Below are 24358 nucleotides of genomic sequence, written 5' to 3'. Positions count from 1 at the left end.
TTCCCCGTTCCCCGTTCCCCGGTCCCCGCCCCGCCCGCCGCACATGCTCGCTGTGCGGGACATGGCGGCGCCCGCGGCGGGGCTGCGGCAGCGCCGCCCGGCCGGGCCCGCCGCGTCCCCCGGGCCCGCCGCGTCCCCCGGGCCCCGCCGCGGAACCGCGGCCCCGCCGCTCGCCCCGGGCTCCTTCTGGCTGACCCGCATCGTGCTGCTGCGCTCCACGGCCTTCCTGTACTGTGAGTGCTGGGGGAGAGCGGGGAGAGCTTTTCCCCGTGCCCCGAGGGTGGCGGGACACCGAGCAGGCTCCGCAGGGAACGAGAGCATCCCCAGGGCTGCCAGAGGAGCCCGTGGACGCCGCTGCCCCAAGCACGAGGTGACATCCTTGGGGATGTCCCGGATGGGAACAGCGGCAGGACTCCACGGGCCTTGTGGGCCTTCCCACTTGGGAATAGTCTGTGATTTTATGGTCATTGTGGGTCTTCTCCAGCTCTGCATAATCATGGAATATGATCATTGTGGGTCCTCTCCAGCTCTGCATATTCCATGATTTTATGATCATTGTGGGCCCTCTCCAGTTCTGTGTAATCATGGAATATGATCATTGTGGGTCCTCTCCAGCTCTGCATATTCCATGATTTTATGATCATTGTGGGCCCTCTCCAGTTCTGCATAATCATGGAATATGATCATTGTGGGTCCTCTCCAGCTCTGCATATTCCATGATTTTATGGTCATTGTGGGTGCTCTCCAGCTCTGCATATTCCATGATTTTATGGTCATTGTGGGTCCTCTCCAGCTCTGCATATTCCATGATTCTATGGTCATTGTGGGCCATCTCCAGCTCTGCATATTCCATGATTTTATGGTCATTGTGGGTCCTCTCCAACTCTGCATATTCCATGTTCTTCTTTCCCGCTCTCACGTTCCTGGTGGATCAGGGATGGCTGGATGGGGTTGGTGGTGCTGGAAGCTGGCGGAGCTGGAAGGAGAAGTTTTGCTCACACCACGAGGTTGGTACCTCTCAGCAGAGCTGCTCATCCTTTCCCTCGAAGCGCTCACAGTGCAAGAGAGGAACTCTTTGTTTTTTGCAGCAGCAGGACTGCAGGGACAGATGCCACCCCTGGGTGCCAACACCACCGACAGCCAGGACCTAGAGTCAACATGAAATAAATATTAAAATATTCCAGTGAAAGCAATTTCCAGCCTCTGCCGTGCTCGTTTGCCTCCTGCTTTGGCACTGAGAGCTGCGCTCAGAGCCCACTGGTGCACTGCTTAAAAATATTTACAGTGAAACCAAAACTGACAAGTAACACGCTACAGTACAAATTCTAAACTTGCCCCAGATTTGTCCACAGAATCGTTAGAATTTGTAGCCCGCCAGCCTGCTTAGATTATTTTGCATCAAAACCATGCAGAAGTTGTAGTCTCGTATGGCTTTGACACGTGCTCTGGTTCTAGTTTGGTTTCAGCTCTCGGTGAAATGCGAGGTTATGACTCTTGCAGTCAAAATGAAAGCGATTCCGATATTCCCCCGTGTGTAAATCCAGGCTGCTGAGTTTCCCGTGGCTCAGTTTGCAGTTTCCTTATGAGGAATTGATTGGTGCTCTCTGCTGTGCCTTCAGCAGAGGCTGCTGCTTCCCCGGGGCTGGATTTGGGGTGATAAATGTGCCACACCAAAGGGGGGGTGGGAAGGGAGCAGGGCCTGGCTGGAGGGGTGGGAATTGGTGGAAATCAAAGGTGTGGGAGCTCGTGGTGACACCTGGGCCAACGAGGTGGGGAACAAGGATCTGACTGGGGGGTCAGGTGAGTTACAGGTGGAAGTGATTAAAAATGATGGGCTGCAGGAGAAAAGGAGGCTGCGAGGGGCTGGGCCAGAGGGTGAAGCTGAGCTTGGTGAGTAAACGTGGGGTGCTAAAGAAGAGGGAGAATTCTTTGTGGTGGTGTTTTCAAGGAGGAGAGAGGAGTGTGAATGGCTGAAAGTGGTGTTGGGGGTAACTTTTTGGAGAGTGGGGTGGCAGGGGGAGAGTTTGGGCTACTGAAGCTGGAATGAGCAGGGCAGGAGGAAAAGTTCACCTGCCTGTTGTGCAACTTGTGTTTGGCTGCGCTCGGTCCCTGGGGAGTTCTGCTGCTGGTTTGGGGTGAGCCAGAGCCAAGTGAACCAAAGCCAGGCAGCTGGGCCTGCTTCGGGACGGGTCAGGTTCCTCTGGGCAGCCCTGCTGAGGCTGGCAGTGCCCGAGAGGTGCCCACGAGAATTCGTGTGCGAGCGGGCAGATTCCCTCTGGATGCTCCAGTGGGGAAGCAGTCTTCGCCCTTTGATCCCTTTGGAGCGCCTGGCTTTAGAATCAGCAGAAAACAATTCTGTGCCTCTGTGCCAAGCCGCTCTGTGCAGGTTTTTTTTTCTGGAGATGGAAGCATTTACTGTGACAGCTGATTTTTCTCCCAGACGCGGCGATTCCGCGCGCGCCGAGGCTCAGACTCGCTGAGGAGACGCTTGATGCCGTTGTGACAGTTTGACATTCCTCAGCCGTGGGATGTTTTCCCCCCTTCTTTCATTCCACCCTTTTATGTGTAACCCTTTCCTTGCCCTTTCCTTTTGGGTGGGGGGATTTGTGTTAAGGTGTTGGGGAATGCGATCGGTGCTGGGAGCTGAGGGATTGTTCCCCTCCTGCGTGGGACAGTGAAGAACCTCGAGGATGAGGTGGAGAAAAACACAATTTGGGGTGCGCAGTGACCCCAGAGTGTGCTCTGAGGGTTTGTCACCTCCTTCCTGTCCCCACCCCATTCCCAAGGGGGTGTCCATTGCCTGCTGCAGGTGCGGGAGATGTTTTCCCTGAGGATCTTCCCGTGTGGAAGGAGGACAGGCAGAGCAAGGCAGGTGTGGCGTGTCCTTCTGGCTGCCCTCCCCTCCCCCTTTGCTTTTACTCTCCCCTGCTTTTTTTTGTGTCTTTTGAAGGGGTTTTCCAGAAGCAGCCCGAGCCTGGGAAGTCCCTGGCAAAGCAGCTGCTGTGTGAGATGGGAGGTGGGAGAAGATCTGAGGGTTTGGAGAGGTCAGAGACCAACCCCACCTGCTGCTGGCAGGGGTGGGAGAGCAGGGGAAGTGCATCCAGCTGAAAGGGCTCCGTGAGCTTTGGTCCTTGCAGCACTGTCCTGTCCCTCTGTCCCTTGGAAATGGTTTCTCTGTGCTTCCTGGTGGCTCCTTCAGGTCCTGCAAGGCCACACTGAGGTCACCCTGGAGCTTCTCCTCTCCAGGTGAACAATCCCAGCTCTCCCAGCAGAGCTGCTCCATCCTTCTGCCCGTCCTCTGGGCTCTCTCCAGCAGCTCCAGGTTGTCCCTGTGGTGGAACCCTGGAGCTGGAGGCAGCTCCTCTGCTTCCCACCTGAGCAGGGCAGAAGTTTGGCCAAATGCCACTTGGAGGTTTGCAGCTTTTCCATCCTGGTCTTGCCCTGTGTGTTCCCTGTGACAGGGATTGGTGTTTTGGCAATCCAGAAATACTTTGAGGTCTTGTTGGAAGTGCTCTTACAGGTAAATAGCTGGTCCTTAAGCTCTCGACAACAAATGTGCATTATTTGCTCCCTTCACCCTCTTAAATCATTTTTAAGTGCTCTTTTTTGGGTGATTACCATCATCAGATTCCAGCTGTAGAAATCTCAGTAATTAGATACCACCCTCCCCAGTCTCAGCCAGGCTCTGTGGAGAGCTTTGAAATAAAAGCTATTATTTAAATCCAGTTTATCTTCCTTCTCCTTATGTATTGTTTAATAGTATTTTCTTTCCCCAGCGCCAGAGCTACGGGAGGTTCAGGCTCCTTCTTCCTAAATCTGAAATCCAAAGCCCTCTCGGGGGGTTTGGCTTCCTGTAGGCTCCTGGCTCTCCCCGGTGTCCTTCCTCCTCTCTTTCTCTGCCATCTCCCCTGCTTTCCCTTCCCTCACTTTTATTCAAAGGCTCTCAGTAGCTTTCAGCCTGCCTGGTCAGGATTTTGAACATCTTCGGGCGCTTTTGCTGTCCTGGGAGGTTTTATTGCAGCTCAGTGCTCCTTGGCAGGGCTGTGCAGCACCAGCTCTGGGTCCTCTGAGCAGCTGCATCCCCCTGGAATGGGGGAAAAAAAATAACCAAGTGGAGAAGGGAATCTCTCTCCTTGTCTTCTCCTTGCCCAAAGCCCCTCTGGAGCACTGGGATCTTCCCAGGGCATCCTCCAGCTGCGGGCTGGGGGGGTTTTGAACAGCCTGAGACCCAAAGAGAAGCTTTTTCTATTTCCACACCCTTTCAAAGGAGGAGGCAGCGAGGGGATAAGCACTTCAAACCATCCAAGTAACCACCCCGAAAACAAAAAAGGTGTAAAAAACCAGAGCACTTTGTTGTGTGTTTTTTTGTGGGTGCTTGGCTTCACCCTTTTGCTCAGTGCTCAGGTGTTGTTGCTTCTGTGTTGCAAAACTTTGTGGGGGAATTCATTAATTGAAATTTTGATTCATTTCGCTGGTAATAAAATACCAGGAATATTCTGCTCTTTCTTCTTTGCAGCAGTACAGCCTCAGCTTGCAGCACCCAGCTCAGGGCCTGTTCAAATGCCTCGTTGGGTCAAAGGGGCACTCCATAAACTGCTCCAGGCAGAGTTGTTGTGTGTGTGCAAAATGTAGTTTGGTTTTCGGGCAAAGCTCCGTGCCCTTGGTTCAGTTCTTCTCGTGGTTAGGGCATGAAGGCAAAGTTAAGACCTCTTTTAACAAGAGGGGGGAAGACAGAAAAAGCCACGTGACCGGGAAGTTTTGGATTTCACATCTTTAAATCTTCCCTGAGCATGAAGAATGGGATCCTCTCGTTCTCCCACCACGACAGGCTGAGGGAAGGGAGCTGAGGTGCCAGGGAAATCTGGATGGAGCAAATCCCTTTGGGTGGGGATGCTTGGTTGGTGGTTATTGGTACCATGTGGGGTTGAAGGAGGAACACGCTGGGTTTTGGGGGGAGAGGGGAAGGAGGTGGGGGAGTTAATGGAAAAGTACAGTGAGCACCTTCCGAGGTGAGGATAAGTAGGGGAGGTCTATTAGCAGCCCCGGTAATTTGCATGTATTATGTAAAGCTCAGCTGGCAGCAGGGAGAGCTCCCATGTGAGCTGTCAGAGCTGCAGTGGGAGGCAGACCTGGAGCTGCTCCTTCCTGCCACCTGCACAGCCCCCGGAATGGCACATCCAGCTGGGACACGGGGCTGTGTCGCAGCACTTCTGAGAGACACAGGGCATGGTTTATGTCTGCAGTGAGATCTGAGGCCTTCCAGCCTGTGATGCAGTTGGAAATTAAGTTTGTGGCGCAGTTAGACGTTGTATTAAGGTGTGATGGGGAGCACTGGGCTGCCTGGGTGTGAAGTAGTACAGGTTTATAGTGTGAAGTTTAGTCCACCTTAAGACAAAGACAATGTTAGCCTGCATGAGAGTGCCTTTGTAAACTGTAAACTATGTAGAAGTGTATTTAAACTGCCATCTTCTCACAAATAAATGGAGAATGTTTGATTAACCTTATTGGCTTGATGTGCGTTCTGTCCTGTCCAGCTTTCCTGTCTTATGAGGACCTGGCTTTGAGGCTGGGCACTCCCAAAGCCTGGGATTGTCTGTGGGAAGCCCAGGGGTGTGGTGGGGCTTGTGCCAGGGCTGGAGGGGTGTGGAGTGCCAGGGAAAAGCTCCAGGAGCAAGGAGAAGGGGGTCAGTGAGCCCCAAGCCCTGCAGGGCGGTGATGCTGCCGGTCAGTGCCCAAACTGGAAGCAAAGTTGTTTGAGCTGGAGGATGCCGAGAGAAAAATCCCCAAACACAAGGGACAGAGGTTCCAGGAAAAGGGTTAAGGAAGAGGAAGGTGCACAGGCTTTGGGGGAAAAGGGACTTTTTTACCCCCTGACCAAGCCACGGTCAAAGGGAAGGTTCCTGGAGAAGGCAGCAGGGTCTGTTACACTGAATTTAAGGCTCCAGTTTCTCTGGGCTTCAGGGAGAGGAAGCAATGACAAGCTGATAAATCACTTCCCTCTTTCCCTCCTGGATCTGGGCATCTCCTGTGCTGCTGGAATCCTCTGCAGCCTCTGTCTTTAGTTTCAGCTCTTCCCCGTGTGCAGCAGCACAGGAACTGCTGCCTGAGGGGGAAACCTCAGCAGATGGAGCAGGGATGGGTGGGTGGAGGTGGGAGCTGGAAATGGGGGATGAACCCATCCCAAAAGTGCTGGAGAGGGAGCCTGGAGTGATCCAGAGCATGGGGAGTGTCCAGGAGAGGGAGCAGGATCCGGGCTGCAGCTCTGGGAATGGGAGCATCACCTGGCAGGTGATGGATCCAGCTGGGCTTTGCTTTGTTGGGGGTCAGTCCTCCCAAAATCGGGGCTGGTGCTGCTGGGTTTTCACTGTGGATGCTGCTGTGGGAAATCCCAGCAGTGGGAAATGGGAAAACCCCTTTGGAGTCTGAGCTGGGCCATCCAAAATGTGAATTTCATGGCAGCTCCAACCCGTGGTTTGCCGCCTGCAGGATTTTGTCCGTGCGCTTTGCTGGAATTGCTGGCGTTTGTTTTTCCTAATTTACCCTTTCCTTGTTTGTCTCGTGCACGGCACAGGGGTCTAATTTGGACTTTTTTTAGGCGAAAACCTGCTCAGCATTTATGGGTTGGGGCAGCAATTCTGGAGCATTTAGAGGTGAGTTTGATTAGCACTTTTGGATAACTGTGCAGCAAATTGCAGTGCTAATCACGGGAAATCAAGCCACGGAGTTTTAAGGCAGAACTGGCTTTCAGTTGGCTTTTTTTAGAGCCAAAAATGAAGATATTAAGCTGTCTAAAGCTCAGAAAAATTTTATTTCTGCTGGTTTCATGTCAGACTTTCTGATCACACAGTTATGCTGAGCGTTGGTAGAAAAGTATGGATAAAATGGAAAACACTTCATTTGTGTCCCGGAACTGATCCTGTAGTGCTTGAATCAGCTTTTTTCATGTCTCTCCCTGTTCCATAATTGAGCAAAATAATTGAAGAGAAATGTCTTTTAGTTGTAAAATCATTCACTGTGTAGAAGAGATGGATGGGAAGAGACACAACCCATTAACTCCCAACTTTATTGTGCCATCGCCGGGGTTCAGGATCTGCTGGAATCAAAGGGAACCCTCCCAGTGACCTCTGCTGTGTGCTGCTGACGACTTTTAGTGGTTTTTAAAGGAGAATAAAACCCATGGCTGTGTGCAGAGAGCTGGGGCAGCGTTAAGTGGATTAAGTGGAACCCACTGGAGACCTTTGTCCGGGGAATGGGACGTTCAGGCGGATTCCCTGGGGCTGCAGACTTTGGGTTGCTGCTGCAGACTTCAAAGAAATGGGAATTTGGGCTCTGATTTCACACAGCCTCTCTCCCCCAGTGCTCCCAGTGAGAGACACCAGATGAACACCAGGGTTGTTGTTTGCAGAATGCCAGCATTGAGATAAGGAAGGAAACAGATTTGATCATTAACCGGGGAAGGTTGGGGAGGGGAACAAATTGGCTTTTTCCAGGAGCTCTGGTGCTGCTGCCCGTGACGTGGCTGCTGTTTGGGTAATGTTTGAAGGATGGGTAAATTAGTGGATGCAGCCTAATCAGGAAATGTTGGCCTTCCTCGTGTGTTTTTTTTTTTTTTCCCTGAAACATGGAGATTACTGGAGTTACAAACTGCAAATTGGTAACTGCGGGACATGCCTAAAATATGAGATAATGCCTAAAAACTGCCCAACTTTCTCTGTAGGACATCAAATGCTAGGTCTATGAGCTGTAATTAAACTGCTGATGTGCCGTTAAAAAAAGCAGCTGGCTGGGCTGAGGGTGTCCAGGGCTGAAGCAGAAACACGAAAAGTGGGAATTTAAGGGGTGGGAGAATGGTAAGATTTTGGATTTCCAGCCTTCCAGAGTGTGAGAGGATGCGGAGAATCAGAGCTGCTGTTCTGGGCAGTTGTGGTGGTGAACCAGGAGCTCAAAGTTGGGGGTGCTTTGAGCAGCCCTGGGCTCCTCAGCACGGGAGGGACTTGGAGCAATTCCAGAGCTGGAGCTGAGCTGGGGGGGCTCACCTGGAGAGGAGAAGCTCCAGGGAGAGCTCAGAGCCCAGCCAGGACCTGAAAGAGCTCCAGGAGAGCTGCAGAGGGATTTGGGACAAAGGATGGAGGGACAGGACACAGGGAATGGCTTCACATTCACAGAGATCAAGACTAGTGGGATATTGGGAATTAGGAATTGTTCCCTGGGAGGGTGGGCAGCCCCTGGCACAGATTCCCAGTGAGCTGTGGCTGCCCCTGCATCCCTGGCAGTGCCCAAGGCCAGGCTGGACACCTGGGACAGTGGAAGGTGTTCCTGCCATGGCAGGGGTGGGATGAGAGGATCTCTAAGGTCCCTTCCTGCCCAAACCATCCTGGGATCCTATGAACACCTCATTAACGATGGAGATGAGTTGAAGCTGTCTAATTAACAATATTTTGATCGATGAAGTGTTTTCAATACGAGGAAAAGATTCTGGTACTTGATTCCCAGGTTATGTGGAGGTGGAGATCTGTTCTCCAAAGCCAAGACAGAATTTATGGAATTCCTTTGCCTGCTGCACTGTGGTTCACAGCAATCCTGGAATGGTTTGGCTTGGAAGGGACCTTAAAGATCCTCCAGGTGCATCCCAGGGAACATTTTGTTGGGCACTGTAGTGGCCGTGCTGGATTTTAATGGAGATAAAAACTTGGGAATGACTAAATTCCTTCCAAGAATGGCTTCTCTAGCTCTGCATTCAGATCAGCTGCCTCCTGCTGGGTGATTCCTCACGGAGTTTTTTCCCTCTCCTTGTTCCCCTGCAGTCGTGGCCTTCCTGGTGGCCTTTCAGCAGAACAAGCAGCTGATAGGAGAGAAGGGGCTGCTCCCCTGCAGGCTCTACCTGCAGGACATCAAGAAATACTTCAAGGGGAAGGTCGGCCTGGATGCCCTGAGCTACGCACCCACTCTCATCTGGTTCCTGGACTGGTCTGCCATGGACAACACCCTGGATTGCCTGGCCCTGGCTGGCCTGTCAGGGGCAGCCTTTGTGCTGCTGACTGGCTGTGCCAACATGGTCCTCATGGCCCTGCTGTGGCTGCTCTACCTCTCCTTGGTCAACGTTGGACAGATCTGGTGGGTTCTCAGTCCCCCTGCTCTGCTTTCCCCTCCTGCTGCCTGTGGTGCCCATTGATTTTCCTGGTGCAGTTTGGGTTTGCAGCCCGATCTGTGATTGCTCCTCAGCAGGTTATCCGTGGAGGAATGTGAGATAAGGAATGATTTGTGGGCACACATGATTTGTGGAGTGTCCCAGCTCTGTCTTACCTGGGATATCTGCCCCGAGTTCTCCTCTGTTCATTGGTGCAGGGTGGGACTGGATGATCCCTGTGGCTCCATTCCATGATTCCATGGCATTCCATAATTCCATGGCATCCCACACTGCCTTATCCCAGCTCTTCCCCTTGTCACCCCGATTCTTAAGATTTTCTAAAGCTTTTTAAGTTTACATTTTATTAAAAAACTTTTCCACACATTTTCTATAAACAACATATTGTTTTACATTCTTTCGTGGAAGTGGAAAAAGTTGATATACTAGTAATTTGTCCAATGTCTTTGGAGAGGTGGCCCATTCACTCTCCAATCCACTGTCACCTTTAAAAAAATATAAAAGTTAGAGTCAAAAAATAAACCTTCTTCTTTTTTTACCTTGCCATGGCAGTAGCTCGTGTTGTGCTTTCTCGTGTCCTGTAGCGACATCCCCTCATGACTGTGGCAATTATTCCCTCAATAATTGCTTTTGGGGTGGTCTCAGGCCAGAGCTGCAGTTCTGTTCTGTGTTTCAGACCAAGCACAGAAAGTTTGTGGGGGAAAAGGAGAAACCCCGACCCCTGTCAGTCACCCTGCTGCAGGGGAGGGCTGTGGTGCTAAAATAATAAAGGTTTTGGTTGTCCTTGCTCTTGTTAAGGCCCCAAATATGTTGTTTGAAAGAGGATGTGCCCTGAAAACCCCAAATTCCATCAGGTCACCTCCTGAGGTGCCTCTCTGCCTGCAGCTGAGCTGGTGTGGGGGGAGAAGCTTCTGCCATCAAGAAGTGTCCAGGGGGATTCTTCCCAAATTTTCTGGCTTTACAGCAGGACACCTTTTCCACAGATGGACTGAGTGGATTTGTCTTTAAGGGTTTGCATGTGCTGCCCCATTCATTGCCATCCCACTGCAGCTGGAATTCAGTGGGTGGAGGAGAGCAGCCTCTGAACAGCTCCATTCTCTGAGCTCTCAACTCAGCACCAGCTTAAAGCTGACACCAAGCCACAGAGTTGGGCAGATAACTCACTGCATGCTTTTCCACTGCCTGTTACCAAATTATTCCGGGATTTCTTGTCTATTTTTTGGATGTTTTCATGTGAAAGGGCAGGAATCCAAGCATCCTCCTGCTCTGGTTTCCAGGGATGCAGGAGCAAAACCTGGCTGTGATCCTTGGCTTCTTCCTCCTCGTGTTTCTGTTTGAAAGGGAGAAAGAAAAAATCCCACCAACCTCCCCCTGAAGCTGCCAAGGTTTTGTAGCTGAGCTCTGGTGACTCCAAGGCTGGACAGGTTTGATGTGTGAATTCCTGGAGCAGTGGGATAATTAAGACAGGCTCTCTTCATTAGTGCCCACATCTCTCTGGGGTGCTCCCTGTGCTGCTCCTGTAGTTTTATTTTTTTTTTTTTAAACCCACCTGTCTTGGAACAGTGGGTGCTGTGCTGCTGCTCCCACTTCTCCTGGCATGGGCGGTGTTGGCTCCTCTGTCAATCCTGCAGAACTCCTGAGGTTTTCCCAAAATAATTCCAGTTGTGCCTGGTGAGCTCCGAGTGGCTGTTTTGGCGCCTTTTTTAAGGAGGAGGCAGAGATGGGGGTACAGAGAGGAGCTGTCCTCTCTCCTCACCAGCCCTTCTCCAAACCCCAGTTCCAGAGCAGGGGGAGCTCAGGGATGAGCTCAGGGGTCCCCTCCCAGCTCCAGGACAGAGATCCTGCCAGGACGAGCCTGCTGTGGTTGAAAGGAATTGACTCCTGATAGTTGAGATAGGGATTTTTAATTTCCCCCTCCTTTGCTCCTTGAGATTTGGGGGGTGAAATTCATTCCTCATCGAGGGAGAATCAGAGCCCCAGCTTCTACGTTCCAGCCTCTGGGAGCTCTTGAAGGTTCACACATAGCCAAGTTTTAGCAGGACTGACTGCTTACATGCTGGAGGCAGTTTCATCCCATATGATTTAAGACTGATGCTTTCTTCCACGTTACTGAAAACATTTTTTTAGTGTGTGAGTTATCACCTGTGGGTTGCAAGTGCTACTTTTCCCCTTAACACTTTGGCCTCCATCAACAGCCTCTACTAATTTTCATTTGTGTCTTTGCCAGAATAACAACTGGGACGTGCTACAGCGTCAGTCTGAGGGCATTTAAAAAATTTCTGAGTGTTTGAGCCACTTTTGCTGATACTCTGCCACTGAATCTCTGTATACCCACAGGTATCCCTCAGTATTTTCCTCAGTGATGCAATCAGCCTCGTCACTCTGTCCTCCACTTCTCTGTGCTGCAGTGAGCTGACACACAGCACAAGTGTTAAGGTTTGCAGAGCTGCCTTGGTTGGGAAGCTCTGAAGTGGAGATTGTGCTGCAGTGACTGCGTGGCACAGGCAGCAGTGCACACACAGCCCAGAGGCTGTGGGACCCCAGCCTTGCTCTGGGGTCTCGTGTGGTGGTGAAATTCCTCCTCCAACCCATGATTCCAAAGAAAAACTGAGCAGGCTCTTGCTGTCCGGTCTCAAGGCAGTTTATTGTGAGTTATCGAAAAGATTTTCTCCTCGAGCTGCTGTGGTTTGCTCAGAGCTCAGGCAGAGACACACACACACCCTGACATCCTCTCTGACTCCTTCTCTCCTTCTTCTTCTTCTTCTTCTTCCTCTTTTTCTTCTTCTCTCCCCGCCCAGGGCTGCTGCTGTCTTTTATATGTACATTACGTGTTCCATGGTTACAGTTTTTCCCCAATGCCTATTACCTATATTAAATGGTGATTTTCTATCTTTTATATGGTACATTACGTGTTACATGTTTACAGTTTTCCCCAATGCCTATTACCTATATTAAATGGTGCTTTTCTTCTCTAAACCAATCTGTGAGTGCCAACATCACCAAGAACATGGAGGAGAGGAAGAAGAAGGAGGAAGAACAGGATCAGCCCACTTTCCTCCATCTTAGAACCTCTGACCCCCATGTACAAAGTGAAAACCCCCCTGGACAGGTGCTAAAACCCCCCTGTACAATACTAAAAAATTTTCCCCTCTGTTTTGTAACTACTTTTACTATCCCATCTAACCCTTTGTGACTGCTTGCTCCACCTTCAAAGTTGGTAACTCATTCCATGGCCCAAACCCAAAATCACAGCTGTTTGCAGCTGCCTTCCAGGGTCTCAAATGCTCCTGACCAAGGCTTGGAACCTCCAAAAATGTCTGAGAGACATTATGAGTTCTGACAAGAGTCAACTGGGCTGTGTCTGCTTTATCCAAGCTAAATGTGGAGGCCAGAGATGCTCATAACTCTGGTGTGCAACAAAAACACACCGAGGGGGAAGGGATGAGAGAAAAGGGGGGATTAGAGGTGTTTCCTCAGCTGATTTCCCTCTTAATTTCAGTATTCAACAGGAAATGAGGTGGTTCTTGGGGAGGGCTGAGGGAGAAGACTCCGAGCAGCCCATTCAGCTGTGGGCTCCTTTTCCATCAGATCCTCTGGAATGGGTCACACCCAGATTATCCCTGTGCTGCCTGCAGTGAGATGGAATTCCCTGGACATCCAGGGATGCTGGCTGCTTCCAGTGCAGGGAAACACAGGGAAAGAGCTCAGCAGGACTCCCTTGGTGCTCCCTGTGCTGCAGGAGCTGTGGTGCTGCAGAGGGAGGAGCTGAGAGTACCCAAAATCTGCAGCTCTGCCCTTAACATTTCGGCTGGCCTTAAAGCCAAAGCTGGCTTTAAACTCCTTTCTAACCCTGGTGGGGTTAGGTGGTGCAGTGATTGGGTTTTTTTCTCCCAGTTTGGGGAGGTTTTGATGGGTTCTGTTGCTTCTCCAGAGCCACCTGCAAGGGAGCACAGCTCTCCTGAAGTGGGAGGGACAATGCCAGCCATTCCTGGCTCCAGCAGAGAGGTCTCTGAAATGAGCAGCAAATTCTTCCTGTGGCCTAAATTTAAAAAAAAGAAAAAATCCTTCAGTGGCTCAAAATAAAATCATTATTTTGATTTTTTTTTTTTTTTTTTTTTTTTGTATAGCCCTGCTGTCCCTATCCACTGGCCACCCCTGGGCTCTCCCCATCCACCAAAATCCTCTGCTGAGCCTCCAGGGAAGGATCAGCAGGAATGGAGAGCTCTCTTCTTCAGGCCCAGTGAGGGACAATTTATTCCTTTTATTGCCTTTTTTTTTTTTTTTTTTTGTCTATTTTAATTTTAAATGTCCCTATTTGTTTTGGGCTGCTGAAGGAGCAGCTCTTTCAACTGCTGCCCAGCTGGCTTGGGCTCAGCCAGGGGAAGCTTTAGAAGAGCAAAGTGTGGCTTTTGAAGGGCAGGACACGTCCCCTGCCTGCCCCGGCCCCACCTGGCAGCTGGGGAATATCCAGGGCTTGGAGGGTCTTAAAACCCTCCAAAAAACTGCTCCCCTGAGCATTTGGGCAGCCTAAAATCCCAAAAAAGCAAAGCCCAGCTTGTGTCCCTTGGCTTTGCCAGGTCGCTGTCCTGGACTCTCAGCAGCCTGGAATAAGATGCACTTTGGTGCTTCTCAAAATGAAGTGACCCTGCAGAGAAATTTGGGATTTATTTTGGTGCCTGGCGAGCGTGGGGTTGAGGTTGCCAGTGCTTTCCAGCTTGAAGCGTGGCAGATTTTGGCATTTTAGGCGCAGCGTTGCCCAAAGGAGCTGTGGGTCTGTGCAAATTGAACCCGGGTGTGTTTGGGGTCAAGGCCACCCCTGTGATGGTGTCACACGTCCATCAGAAGCTCAGTGTGTCTGCCTTAAAATACTGTTTTATTTTTCCTTTTTTTCCCCATCTGCCACTTTGAACTTCTTCCTTTTGAAGTAGGAGACTGTAAAGCAGTTCAAAATCTGCCAGGGCAGAGGAATATTTAATATCTGCCCTGTTAGGTTGAAGTGCTGGACCGTGATGTTCATTTTAACCTTGATTATTCGTGTCATTTCTGCAGTAGTAAAATGCTAGTGGTCAGTTTGAGTCGAGTAGAAGCTGTTTCAAGATCTTTAAAAAAGATTTTTTTTTTAATGGGAATTCCTCATAGCCTGCAAATGCAGCTTGTGCAGAGTGCAGCTCCAAGTGGGTTTGCCTTTCTCCAAAATTCCTCCCTCCTGAATATTCCTAGCGTGGGTTTTCATCCATTTCAACCAGAATTTGGGAGAGGCTTGGCTGGGTGAACCCAAATCCTGGTGGCTGGTGACCCCAGGAGCCTCCATTGGTGGGATGAGCAGGACCAGCTCCGTGGGAGAGGCTTCCAGCAGGAATTAAATCGGTTTCTGCAGGAATGAAATGGGTTTCTGCAGGAATTTTAGCAAGAATTAAATCCGTTTCTGCAGGACAGTTTTTGCAGGAATTTTTGCAGGAATTATATCGTTTTCTGCAGGAATTTTAGCAGGAATTAAATGGGTTTCTGCAGGAATTTTAGTAGGAATTAAATGGGTTTCTGCAGGAATTTCAGCAGGAATTAAATTGGTTTCAGCAGGAATTAAATGGGTTTCTGCAGGAATTTTAGCAGGAATTAAATCGGTTTCAGCAGGAATTTTAGCAGGAATTAAATCAGTTTCAGCGGGAATTAAATTGGTTTCTGCAGGAATTTTAGCAGGAATGAAATTGATTTCAGCAGGAATGAAATCGGTTTCTGCAGGAATTTCTGCAGGAATTAAATCAGTTTCAGCAGGAATTAAATGGGTTTCTGCAGGAATTTCACCAGGAATTAAATCGCTTTCTGCAGGAATTTTAGCCGGAATTAAATCAGTTTCACCAGGAATTAAATCGCTTTCTGCAGGAATTTCAGCCGGAATTAAATCAGTTTCTGCAGGAATGAAATCAGTGTCTGTGCCAGAGTCACTAATGCACTTCTAAAACGCCTGAGTAATTCCGGGATGAATTCACTTTTATCCCCAGTAAGGTGTCTCCAGAGAGCTGTTACATTTTCCTTATAGAAACAAACTTTTCAGCTGCTCTGCCACCGATCTGCTGCTGCTTCTCCTGTCCTTTCCTCCCTCCCAGCCTTTCCAAGTGGCATCTGAAAACCCTCCCTCCCCTGGGTAACTCTGCTCCCCGAGCTCACTGCCCATTGTCACACAGCACAGAGTGAAAAAGGGGAAAAAAAAATATAAAGCTGGGGTTGTGGGATTTAAAACCCTTTATTTTCTTTCTGGTTGAGTTGCAGGAGCTCAAGGGAATAAGTTAAACAAGGCAATAAATAAAACGTTACAGCACGAGGTGGCTGCAGGGGTTTTTTAGAGGGTTCTTCCCTTGGGGAAAGGGTGTGCAGCTGCTTCAGCAGGGATTTTGGGGTCCAGGCAGGGATTTTGGGATCCAGGCGGGGATTTTGGGGGGCCAGGCAGGGATTTGGGGGGCCAGGCAGGGATTTTGGGGATCAGGAAGGGATTTTGGGGATCAGGCAGGGATTTTGGGGGCCAGGTAGGGATTTTGGCATCCAGGCAGGGATTTTGGGGATCAGGCAGGGATTTTGGGGGCCAGGAAGGGATTTTGGGGACCAATCAAGGATTTTGGGGGGCCACCAAAGGGACCAGGCAGGGATTTTGGGGGTTAGAGAAGGATGAGGAGGGGATTTTGGGGGCCACAGGAGGACCAGGCAGCACCTTTTTATCCTTTAAGGAATATGAAGTGGTGCCTTTTGAAGCCCAAAAATTTGCCCAGAGGGGAGGAGCTGCCTCGGTTTCTGCCCCCAGGTTCCTCCTGGTGGTTTTCCATCTTTAGCAGCTTGGGAGCTTCCCATTAAAGGAGATTTTTGGGAGGCCAAGTGTGCAGCAGGTCAGGAGGGCCTGGCTCTGAGGCAGGTGCTTTAATTGCAATTAAATGAGTGTCCTCAGGAGTTCACCTGCAGCAGAGAAAGGGGAAGGGCTGGAGTGTGCTGGAGGGTTGGTGGGGTTTATTCTCATCAAAAAGCACTTGAGCCATGTTTAAGCAGGGTGAGCTGAGGGCTCTGGGGCTCAGGAGATGCTCAGGGAGAGTTTTCCTCTCCAGGAAAGTGAGTGGCCATTGATGAACCTCTTCCAGTGCTTTTTCCTCTGATTTTTTACACCTTTGGGCTCTGACACTTTTAGGTGCTTTGTCAGAGTGAATCAGGGCTGGATTTGGCAAAACATTCCCATTTTGGAGCGCTTTTGTTGGTGACCCTTTGATGCTGAGGGCACGAGAGTGTGGATAGGATCATCCTGGATGGAATTTAAGGATGATCCCGTGGGCTGGGACACCTTCCACGATGCCAGGCTGCTCCAAGCCCTGTCCAGCCTGGCCTGGGACACTGCCAGGACCTCACCAACCTCATTCTCCTTCCCACCATCCCCCCAGCCCTTCCCTCTGTCAGTTTGGAGGCATCCCTGCCTTTCCTGTCACTCCAGTCCTTGTCATTCCTCTCTCCCCCTCTTCCTTGCAGGATCCCTTCAGGTCCTGGCAGGTCACAGTTGGGTCACCCTGAGGTTTGTCCATTTTCTGGATGTTTTCATGTGAAAGGGCAGGAATCCAAGCATCCTCCTGCTCTGGTTTCCAGGGATGCAGGAGCAAAACCTGGCTGTGATCCTTGGCTTCTTCCTCCTCGTGTTTCTGTTTGAAAGGGAGAAAGAAAAAACCCCACCAACCTCCCCCTGAAGCTGCCAAGGTTTTGTAGCTGAGCTCTGGTGACTCCAAGGCTGGACAGGTTTGATGTGTGAATTCCTGGAGCAGTGGGATAATTCAGACAGGCTCTCTTCATTAGTGCCCACATCTCTCTGGGGTGCTCCCTGTGCTGGTGCTGTAGAGCTCCTGTAGTTTTATTTTTTTTTTTAAATCCCATCTGGAACGTGGGTTTTTAAAACCTTTCCAGGCTGAGCAATCCCAGCTCCATCCCTCTGCCCATCCTGGGGTTTCCTCTGGCCTGGAGGAGCCCTGAGCAGCAAAATCCCCCTTGGAGCAGCTCCCAGCAGCCCAAGGCAGCAGGAATCAGTGGCTCAGGGGTTTTTTTAAGCAGTTTGGATAATTCAGGAAAATTTTTGTTTTATTTTTTCTTGCAGACCCTGAAAATTCAGGAGCTGTGGAGAAAGGCACGGCAGCCTGGGTGTCCTGGGTTTTCTCAGGACACGTGGGAAGTTCTCAGGGATCACTGCACAGGCAGGAATGGATGTGGCAGCTGTGCTTGACAGGGTGACCTTGGCAGGGGCTTCCCATCCGTCTCCATCCTGCTTTATCATGTCTGGAAGTGATACAGCCTTGCACTGAGGGGCTGTAATTCTTAACTGAGACCAGCTTTCCATTCAGCTTGCAAATGGAAGCAGAAATTCCTGTTGTGCCTGAACCCAGTGCCCAGTCTTGTGTATTAAAAAGAAACACCTCCAGATAAATCTCATTAACCAATATCACCTTGGTGCCTTTGCTAAATTGGAGGTTTTCGGTGCCTTGTAAACAGAACCCTTTTTGCAACTGTGCTTTATTTTCCCAGCTCTCCAAAATAACCCAGAAACAACACCTAGAAAAGCTAGAATATCTCATTCCTTAATCAGGCCTTGGCAGGGAAGCTCAGGAATTTCTTTGTTATCTCAGCCTCGCATCCCTTTTTTGCTCTGCCCTCCCTCTGTCCCCAGCAAGAAGAGATGATCTCTGCAAACATCAAGCCAGAGTTGCAGGATCTCAGGGGGTCATCCTTCCTGCCCAGGAAGCTGCTTTTTGGCACTCCCTCCTCGCCCAGAAGAGAGGGAATGGATCGCTTTCAAAGCATGCAGCCAGCAGCCCTGAGCGCTGGGGATGACACGGGAATGAAAACAGAATTAATTCCATGTGACACCGCTGCCTGCAGCACGACTGGGAGCTAATGAAGCTAACGAGAACCACATTTGGGGTGAGGGATGAAGACGGAGCAGTGGCTGGTGGCAGAAATGGAGCACCGAGTGGTTTCCCCTCCGCTCAAAGCATGGGGAAGGTTTCCCCTCCTTGCCCCGGGTTGGGGTTGGGGTTGGAGCAGCCCTTGGGAGGTCCCAGTGGGATTTGGGGTGGGAGGAGCTGGTCCATGGCTGGGTTAGTGCAGAGCTGGAATGTGGGAGGTGATGCAGGTGGCACTGGGCAGTGCTGGGCCAGCCCCGGAGAGACTCATTAATGCAATTAGGGGATCCCTTTTTTAATCAAGCAGTTACCGACACCCTGTTTTCCTGGGGTTTTACCTGCAGAACCTTTCTGCTGGATCCCAGCAGTGCTCAGGAGGTGATTCCCACTTGTTCTGGCTCCTGGATGTGTCCAGGCTGCAGCTGATGCTGAGCTTTTCCGTCGGTGTCCCAGCCTGGCCTCTGTTCCCACTTCCCCTTTCCCTGGACTCGGTTCCAGCCCAAGGAGCAGCTCCCAGTGGCTTCCCAAAGCTGCCACCTTCTTTTGGCACTGGCAGGATTTCACCAGGGCAAACCCCACTGGGGTGTGGCAGACCGGGCACTCACCTGAGCCAGGCTTGGGGATCATTTTTGGCTTTGGGATCATTTTTGGCTTTGGGCAGAGTTGGCGAGTGCTGGGGCTCAGCTGCATAATTCACATTTCCTCTCCTGACCAGGCCCTGCTGTGGTGTTTTGGGAAGAGCCAGGTGGATGCACATCCCATTCCTCACCCCCTGCTTGGCTCCAGCCCTGCCCAGGCGCCTTCCCCAGCACGAGGAGCAAACCTCCTTCTCCTCCTCCTCCTCCTCCTCCTTCTCCTCCTCCTCCTCCTCCTCCTCCTCCTCCTCCTCCTTTATTTTCAATGTTAGCCCCGTTCCTCCCATTTCGGTGTGGATGTTGTAATTACAGAGCACAGAATCCCAGCTTTTGGAGCTCTGCGACCACAAGAAAGTGAATCCAGAAACCAGGCTGGTTTCATTTGCTCCCATTCCAGCTGATTTCCTCCCCCCACCGTGGCTGTGCAGTGCTGAAGGCTTGGCAGGGACCAAAACCAGCTGTCAAAGAGGTTTCTTACCCCCACACTTTAAAGTTAATGATGTTCTGAAATTAATGGTGCACCAGACTAATCCTGGATCTCATTTTGATGGATTTTGCCAGGGATTTTTTCCCAACTGGGCTGGGGAAGTGAATCCCCCAGGTCCCAGGAAAAAAAAAAAAAAAAAAATAAAAGGTGTTTTTCCATCCTAAGTGTTTACAGCTTTAATTTGGTTGGTGTATTGTGGTTTTCCAGCAAGCTCTCAGAAAGTTTTGGAAGCTGTGGATGAGCTTTTCCACTGCTCAGAGCCAGGGAAGTGGCACTGTCAGGGTGTCCCTTTGCTCTGGAAGTGGCTGCGGGCGCAGGAGAGGCCCAAGCCTTGGCATGGGGAGGGGAAAAGCTGAAAGAGCTGAGTTGGATTAGCTGAAGGGAAAAGTGAAAAAAGTGAATTAAATTAATTATCTGAGGGAAAAGAGACAGGGATAATGTGCGTGAAAGAAGCAGAGAGGTTGTGGAGTCACCCCTGGAGGTGTCCCAGGCCAGGAGCACCTGGGGCAGTGGGAGGTGGCCCTGCCATGCCAGGGGTGGCACTGGGTGGGATTTGGGCTTTTTCCAACCCAAACCATCCCAGGATTCTCCCTGTCTCCCTGGGGACAGGACAAGAAGCTGCTGGTTTGTGTGGTGGGAAGGAAAATCCAGGTGAGGCTGGAGGAAAAGCCTCCTAAATGTCCACGTGGAATAATCCCAGGCTGGGTGCCTGGAGAGGGAAGGGAAATCTCAATTTCTGCCTGGCCTGGCCTCTGGCTCGAGGTGATTCTCTCACAATCCTCTCCTGGGACAGGTGCATTTCCCACATTTTCTGTACTTCTGTGCCTTCACCTTCTTAACACCCTGCTGGCTTTGTGGCAGGTGGCTCATGCAGCTTTCCCTGTGGCTGGAATTTTGGAAGGAAGCTCCCTTTGCTTGCCTGGGGCTGCTGCAGGGCAGATGATCCCCTGGGATGAGGAGATCCCTTGCAGGGACATCTTTCTTTCAGGATTTTTCATAGAGGTGCACAGAGAGAAGAAAGAGAAAACAATTTCTATTTCTGCTCCTTGTTTTTCCCACGTGGAATGTGTTTGGAGAATTGTTTACCTGGGGTGATGCTTGGTTGGGTTCTGGTGAGGATTGTTTGAGCCTGGTGGCCAATCCAATCCAATCCAATCCAATCCAATCCAATCCAATCCAATCCAATCCAATCCAATCCAATCCAATCCAACCCAACCCACCTGGGGCTGGGCTCTCAGAGAGGGTCAGGAGTTGGGAGTTAGATATGGGAGTTAGAAAAGTAGGTTTGCAGTTTTAGTATCTCCTTTAAATAGTATATTGATGTATTATAGCAAAGTTCTAATAAAGAAATCATTCAGCCTCCTGAGCTGGAGTCAGACATCAGCATTTCTGCCCTGCATTTACAATAGAGATTCCCTGCCAGAGGGAAGACCTGCAGAGTTAAAATTCCACATTCCCAACATTCCCAGGGATGGGACACCTCGTGGAGACCTCCTGGAAACCCCCTTTTGGGGACCAAATCCTGGTGTAGAATAGAAAATATCCCTGTACCCATTAACTTCTCCCTCATCCCAAGTTCCAGAGGCTGGGGAAGGAGAGGGATTTGGGATGGAGGTGGAAGTTTCCATCTGGGATCACTTTCCACGGGGATGTTCTCCGTGGGGAACAGCAGTGGGAGCTGTTAACACCAGCTGCAGATTTAGGGATGAGCAGGGAATTCTCTGTGCCTGTGGGAATTCAACTGGTGGTGGGCACTGCTGGGCTGGAGCTGCTTTCACTCTGTTTTTGTTACAAATTCAGCTGGATTTTTCCTCAGAACTGACAGCTGTAAAACAAACAGAGTTTATAGACGTAAAGGTAGAATCTGCCTGGTTTATCCTGTTTTTAATGGATTCCATTTGGAGTGGTTTTTTTGGGGGATATTTTACAGGTTTAGGGACCCCATGTCCCAAACAACTTTTGCATTAAATAACCTGTGCAGCTCTGGGGTAGCTGAGTGGAGAAGGAAATGTGAATTTATGGGGCAAGTCTGGCTGATGAGCTCCTTCTCCAGCAAATAAAAACCACCATCCCTCATCCTCTGCATGCAGGAAAAAATGGAATTCTCTGGGAAAAGGTGGCATTTTGTGTCGGGTGGGGAATTCCTGCTCCCTGGGAGGTTTTCCAGAGCTGTATCCTCAAAACCCTGACAGCAGGAAGTGTTTTCCTTGGGAATAATGGGGTTCAAAGCAGCTTTTGCTCTCAGTTTTTACTTTCCAGGAATCTACAGAAGCTAGAATTAATCATCAGGACAAGGTGGTGAAAACAATTTAAGTCAAATATTAAATGATGTTTATGATTCCCAGCTGATCCAGGCTAAGTGGGACGTGGATTTTCCTCCCCTGACAAGTTCAGGGCTGAAAATGCTTTCTGTCCCAGCAGAAAGCATCCATGACATCACTTTTTAATGGCATTTATGCAATCCAAGCGGAATATACTTTGATTCAGCAGAATCTTATGCAATCCAAATGGAATATTCTTTGATTCAGCAGAATTTCTGCGTTTGACAACGTGCAGATCAAAAGTTCTGCTTGGCGAGATTTACCCCCGCGCCTGCGAAATCAAATCCATGTTTTTCCTTATTATCTGTTGGGGATGTTTTAAATACCAAAATGTGAAAAACCAAAAAACAACCAAAAAAAACCAAGCAACAAACCACATTTTTTTTAATAAATACTTCTGTTAACTCGTTACAGCCACCTTGAAAAGTAAAAACTGGTGATTAAATTCGAAACGCCAAGCTGAAATGCGTGGGAATTGGGTACCTGCCCTGCTTGTACCTATTAAAAAGGGAGAAATCCCTGCAAGAATTCCTGCTGGTTTTATGGATTCGGGGCTGGGCCGTTTGCTTTGGTTTCCTTGGCATTTGTCTCGCAGGCTTCTTTGGAGAAATAAATCCACAAGTGTTTTCCTGTCATCACATGACGGGCCGGGAGCCTGGCTTGATGTAATCAGCACCAGGCACACGTCAGAAAACTTCATGTGCTCCAGCAAAATACAATATTTTATTAATTCCTCATTTAGGGGGGGTGGGGGGGGTGTTTTTAATGAGCCTCAGGGGGTTCTTGACTTGTGCCAAGAAATGAGAATAATTCCTGCGAGTCGGTGGTGGAGATCAGCAAAGTGAGGTGCTCTTAATGACAAATAACTTCATTAAAAGCTGCTTTTATTGTTCATTAAATTACAAATTAGCCTGCTTTTTGTTGGTTTTTTTTTCCTCTTTATACATTGCTAAATCTGTAGGAAATTGTTGTTAAATATGGTGTGAAATGTTGAGGTTGATGAGTTCAAAAAGCCATTCATGATGAGTATAAAATGCAATTTATTCAGGGTATTTTCAGTCGTACCAAATCCTTCTAAAAATCTTTGAAACCTGGTGTCTTTTTTAATATTGGGGGGGTGTTTTTTGGGGGTGGGTTAGTTTAATATGCTGCAAATACAAATACTTATAAATAAACATAAAGAAAAATAAATACATATAAATAAACAATAAATCAACAAACATGCAAACACATATAAATAAATACAAGTAAATACAAATACAAATTAATAAATAAGCAATTACAAATAAATACAATGAATAATAAATAATACAATTACAATAATACAATTACAATATAATAATGATACAATTACAATATAATAATACAATGACAATAATAAAATTACAATACAAGAATACAATTACAAATAGATACAATAAAATTAATAATAATAAATAAATAATAATACAAATAATAAATACAAATACATAAAAATATACAAATATAAACAAATAAACACAAATTCCTGAAGGGGGATTGAAGCCATACTGGGAATAAACACAATTTGAAGAACAGCATCTTAAAACTTGCTCAACTTTGGGATTAAAAGTCAGTTTTAATCAGAATTGGTAATTTTACAGAAAACCAACATGAGGCTGAAGGGAGAAATTCCTTGGAGTGCTGAGCAGCCCAAAAATTCAGGAATTTTCTCCTCTTCCCTTTCCCTGCAGCAGCATTTGCCCGTTCATTGTGCATTTTCTGGAATTCAGGATTTTTCTCTCTTCCCTGACAGAGTTTTGAACCCCCAAATGTTGGAAGTGAGGAACAAAACCAGCACAAACGTCATTCCCTGGAATTTCTCAACCCCGATTTTAATTCTTTTGCTTTCTCTTCATTTTGTTTTGCAGGTATTCCTTTGGTAAGTGACTAAAAATGAGCCAAAACTGCAGTAATGTTTTGTTGGTGCATTTGTGGGTATGTAGCTCTTCTATTATTCCACCTTGTTTAAATATTTTTCTTTTGCTGGCATATTTAAATTTTGTTTGTTTGTATTTTTTATTATTATTTTAAGGGTATTTAAATTAAGTTTATTTTTTTATTAAGCTTTTTATTCAATTTTTCTGCATTAATTTTTGATTAAATTTCCCTGCATTTCTTTGTGCCCACGTGCCCTTAAAGAAAGGAAATGTGATGGAAAGTTGATGGAAGGGTCATGTTTGAGATGAAGGGAATGAAGGACTTTCCTGGGAGGGAAATTCCTCCCAAATTCCCTTTCCACAGGTGATTTGGGTATCAGGAACCTCTTATTTCTACCCTGCCCTTTTTCCTGGCATGAGCTGCAGGTGTTGTGCTCTTAGAAGTTGGATTTTTTTTTTTTTTCCCAGTTGGATCTTTTTTTGCAGTTTTCCAGCCCATTCTTAAATGGAATACTACAAATCCTGCTGGAAGCATCCCTCTCCGTGGAAATATTGGGAAAACTGCTGATTTTCTGGGAATTCCATGGAAGAACACCTGAAATCAGCCTGGTGGGCTGTGTGCTCTCCCTTCAGGAGTGGCGTGGTTTGGGTTGGAAATGGGATTTGTGTTCCCAGCTGGAATCTGGTGATTGAGAAAGGAGCACAAGAGTGGTTAAACCCCATTTGTGTGTTCCAGGGAGGTTTGAGCCCTTTTCTGTGGTGTTGATGATCCCAAAATTGTAGAAAGTCTCTGTCTGTCTGCCCCAAAGCAGAAGCCATAATTTATCTGTGCTGGTTTCCAGGTTGTTTATTCTGTTTATCTCTCACATGTTCTGCTGCCCTGCCCAGCTCTGTCCTGCAGGGCAGCGTGTGGGGCTCTGCCCTCAGTGGGATGTGACAAACATTCAATACCAGAAA

The 24358-nt window shown here is 48.9% G+C and overlaps 1 protein-coding gene across 3 annotated transcripts; it reads left to right on the top strand.

Moving 5' to 3' along the window:
* Positions 1-55: 55 nt before the first annotated feature.
* On the top strand, positions 56-24358 carry LOC146766052 (lipase maturation factor 1-like). 3 transcript variants are annotated; one of them, XM_085592079.1, is made up of 3 exons: positions 56-233; positions 8805-9114; positions 23393-24358. In XM_085592079.1, exons 1-3 carry the CDS (start codon positions 62-64, stop codon positions 23409-23411), a joined length of 501 nt encoding a protein of 166 aa, XP_085448205.1. In that variant the 5' UTR covers positions 56-61; the 3' UTR covers positions 23412-24358. The 3 variants fall into 3 exon arrangements, with proteins under 3 accessions (XP_085448205.1, XP_085448206.1, XP_085448204.1); XM_085592080.1 differs by lacking the exon at positions 23393-24358 and adding an exon at positions 17259-23385; XM_085592078.1 differs by lacking the exon at positions 23393-24358 and having other exon boundaries at positions 8805-9689.

The sequence above is a fragment of the Lonchura striata genome, chromosome 14 (genome assembly GCF_050655825.1).
Source record: "Lonchura striata isolate lonStrDom1 chromosome 14, ASM5065582v1, whole genome shotgun sequence".
In the NCBI taxonomy this organism is placed as follows: Eukaryota; Metazoa; Chordata; class Aves; order Passeriformes; family Estrildidae; genus Lonchura; species Lonchura striata.
The sequence above is the reverse complement of the archived record's forward strand: the minus strand, read 5'-3'. Positions and strand labels throughout refer to the sequence as shown.

Excerpts from the sequence above, each read along its gene's own strand:
- LOC146766052 (XM_085592078.1), top strand. The coding sequence starts at position 62 with ATGGCGGCGCCCGCGGCGGGGCTGCGGCAGCGCCGCCCGGCCGGGCCC. Across the intron at positions 234-8,804 it reads CTCCACGGCCTTCCTGTACT|TCGTGGCCTTCCTGGTGGCC; the intron begins GTGAGTGCTGGG and ends GTTCCCCTGCAG.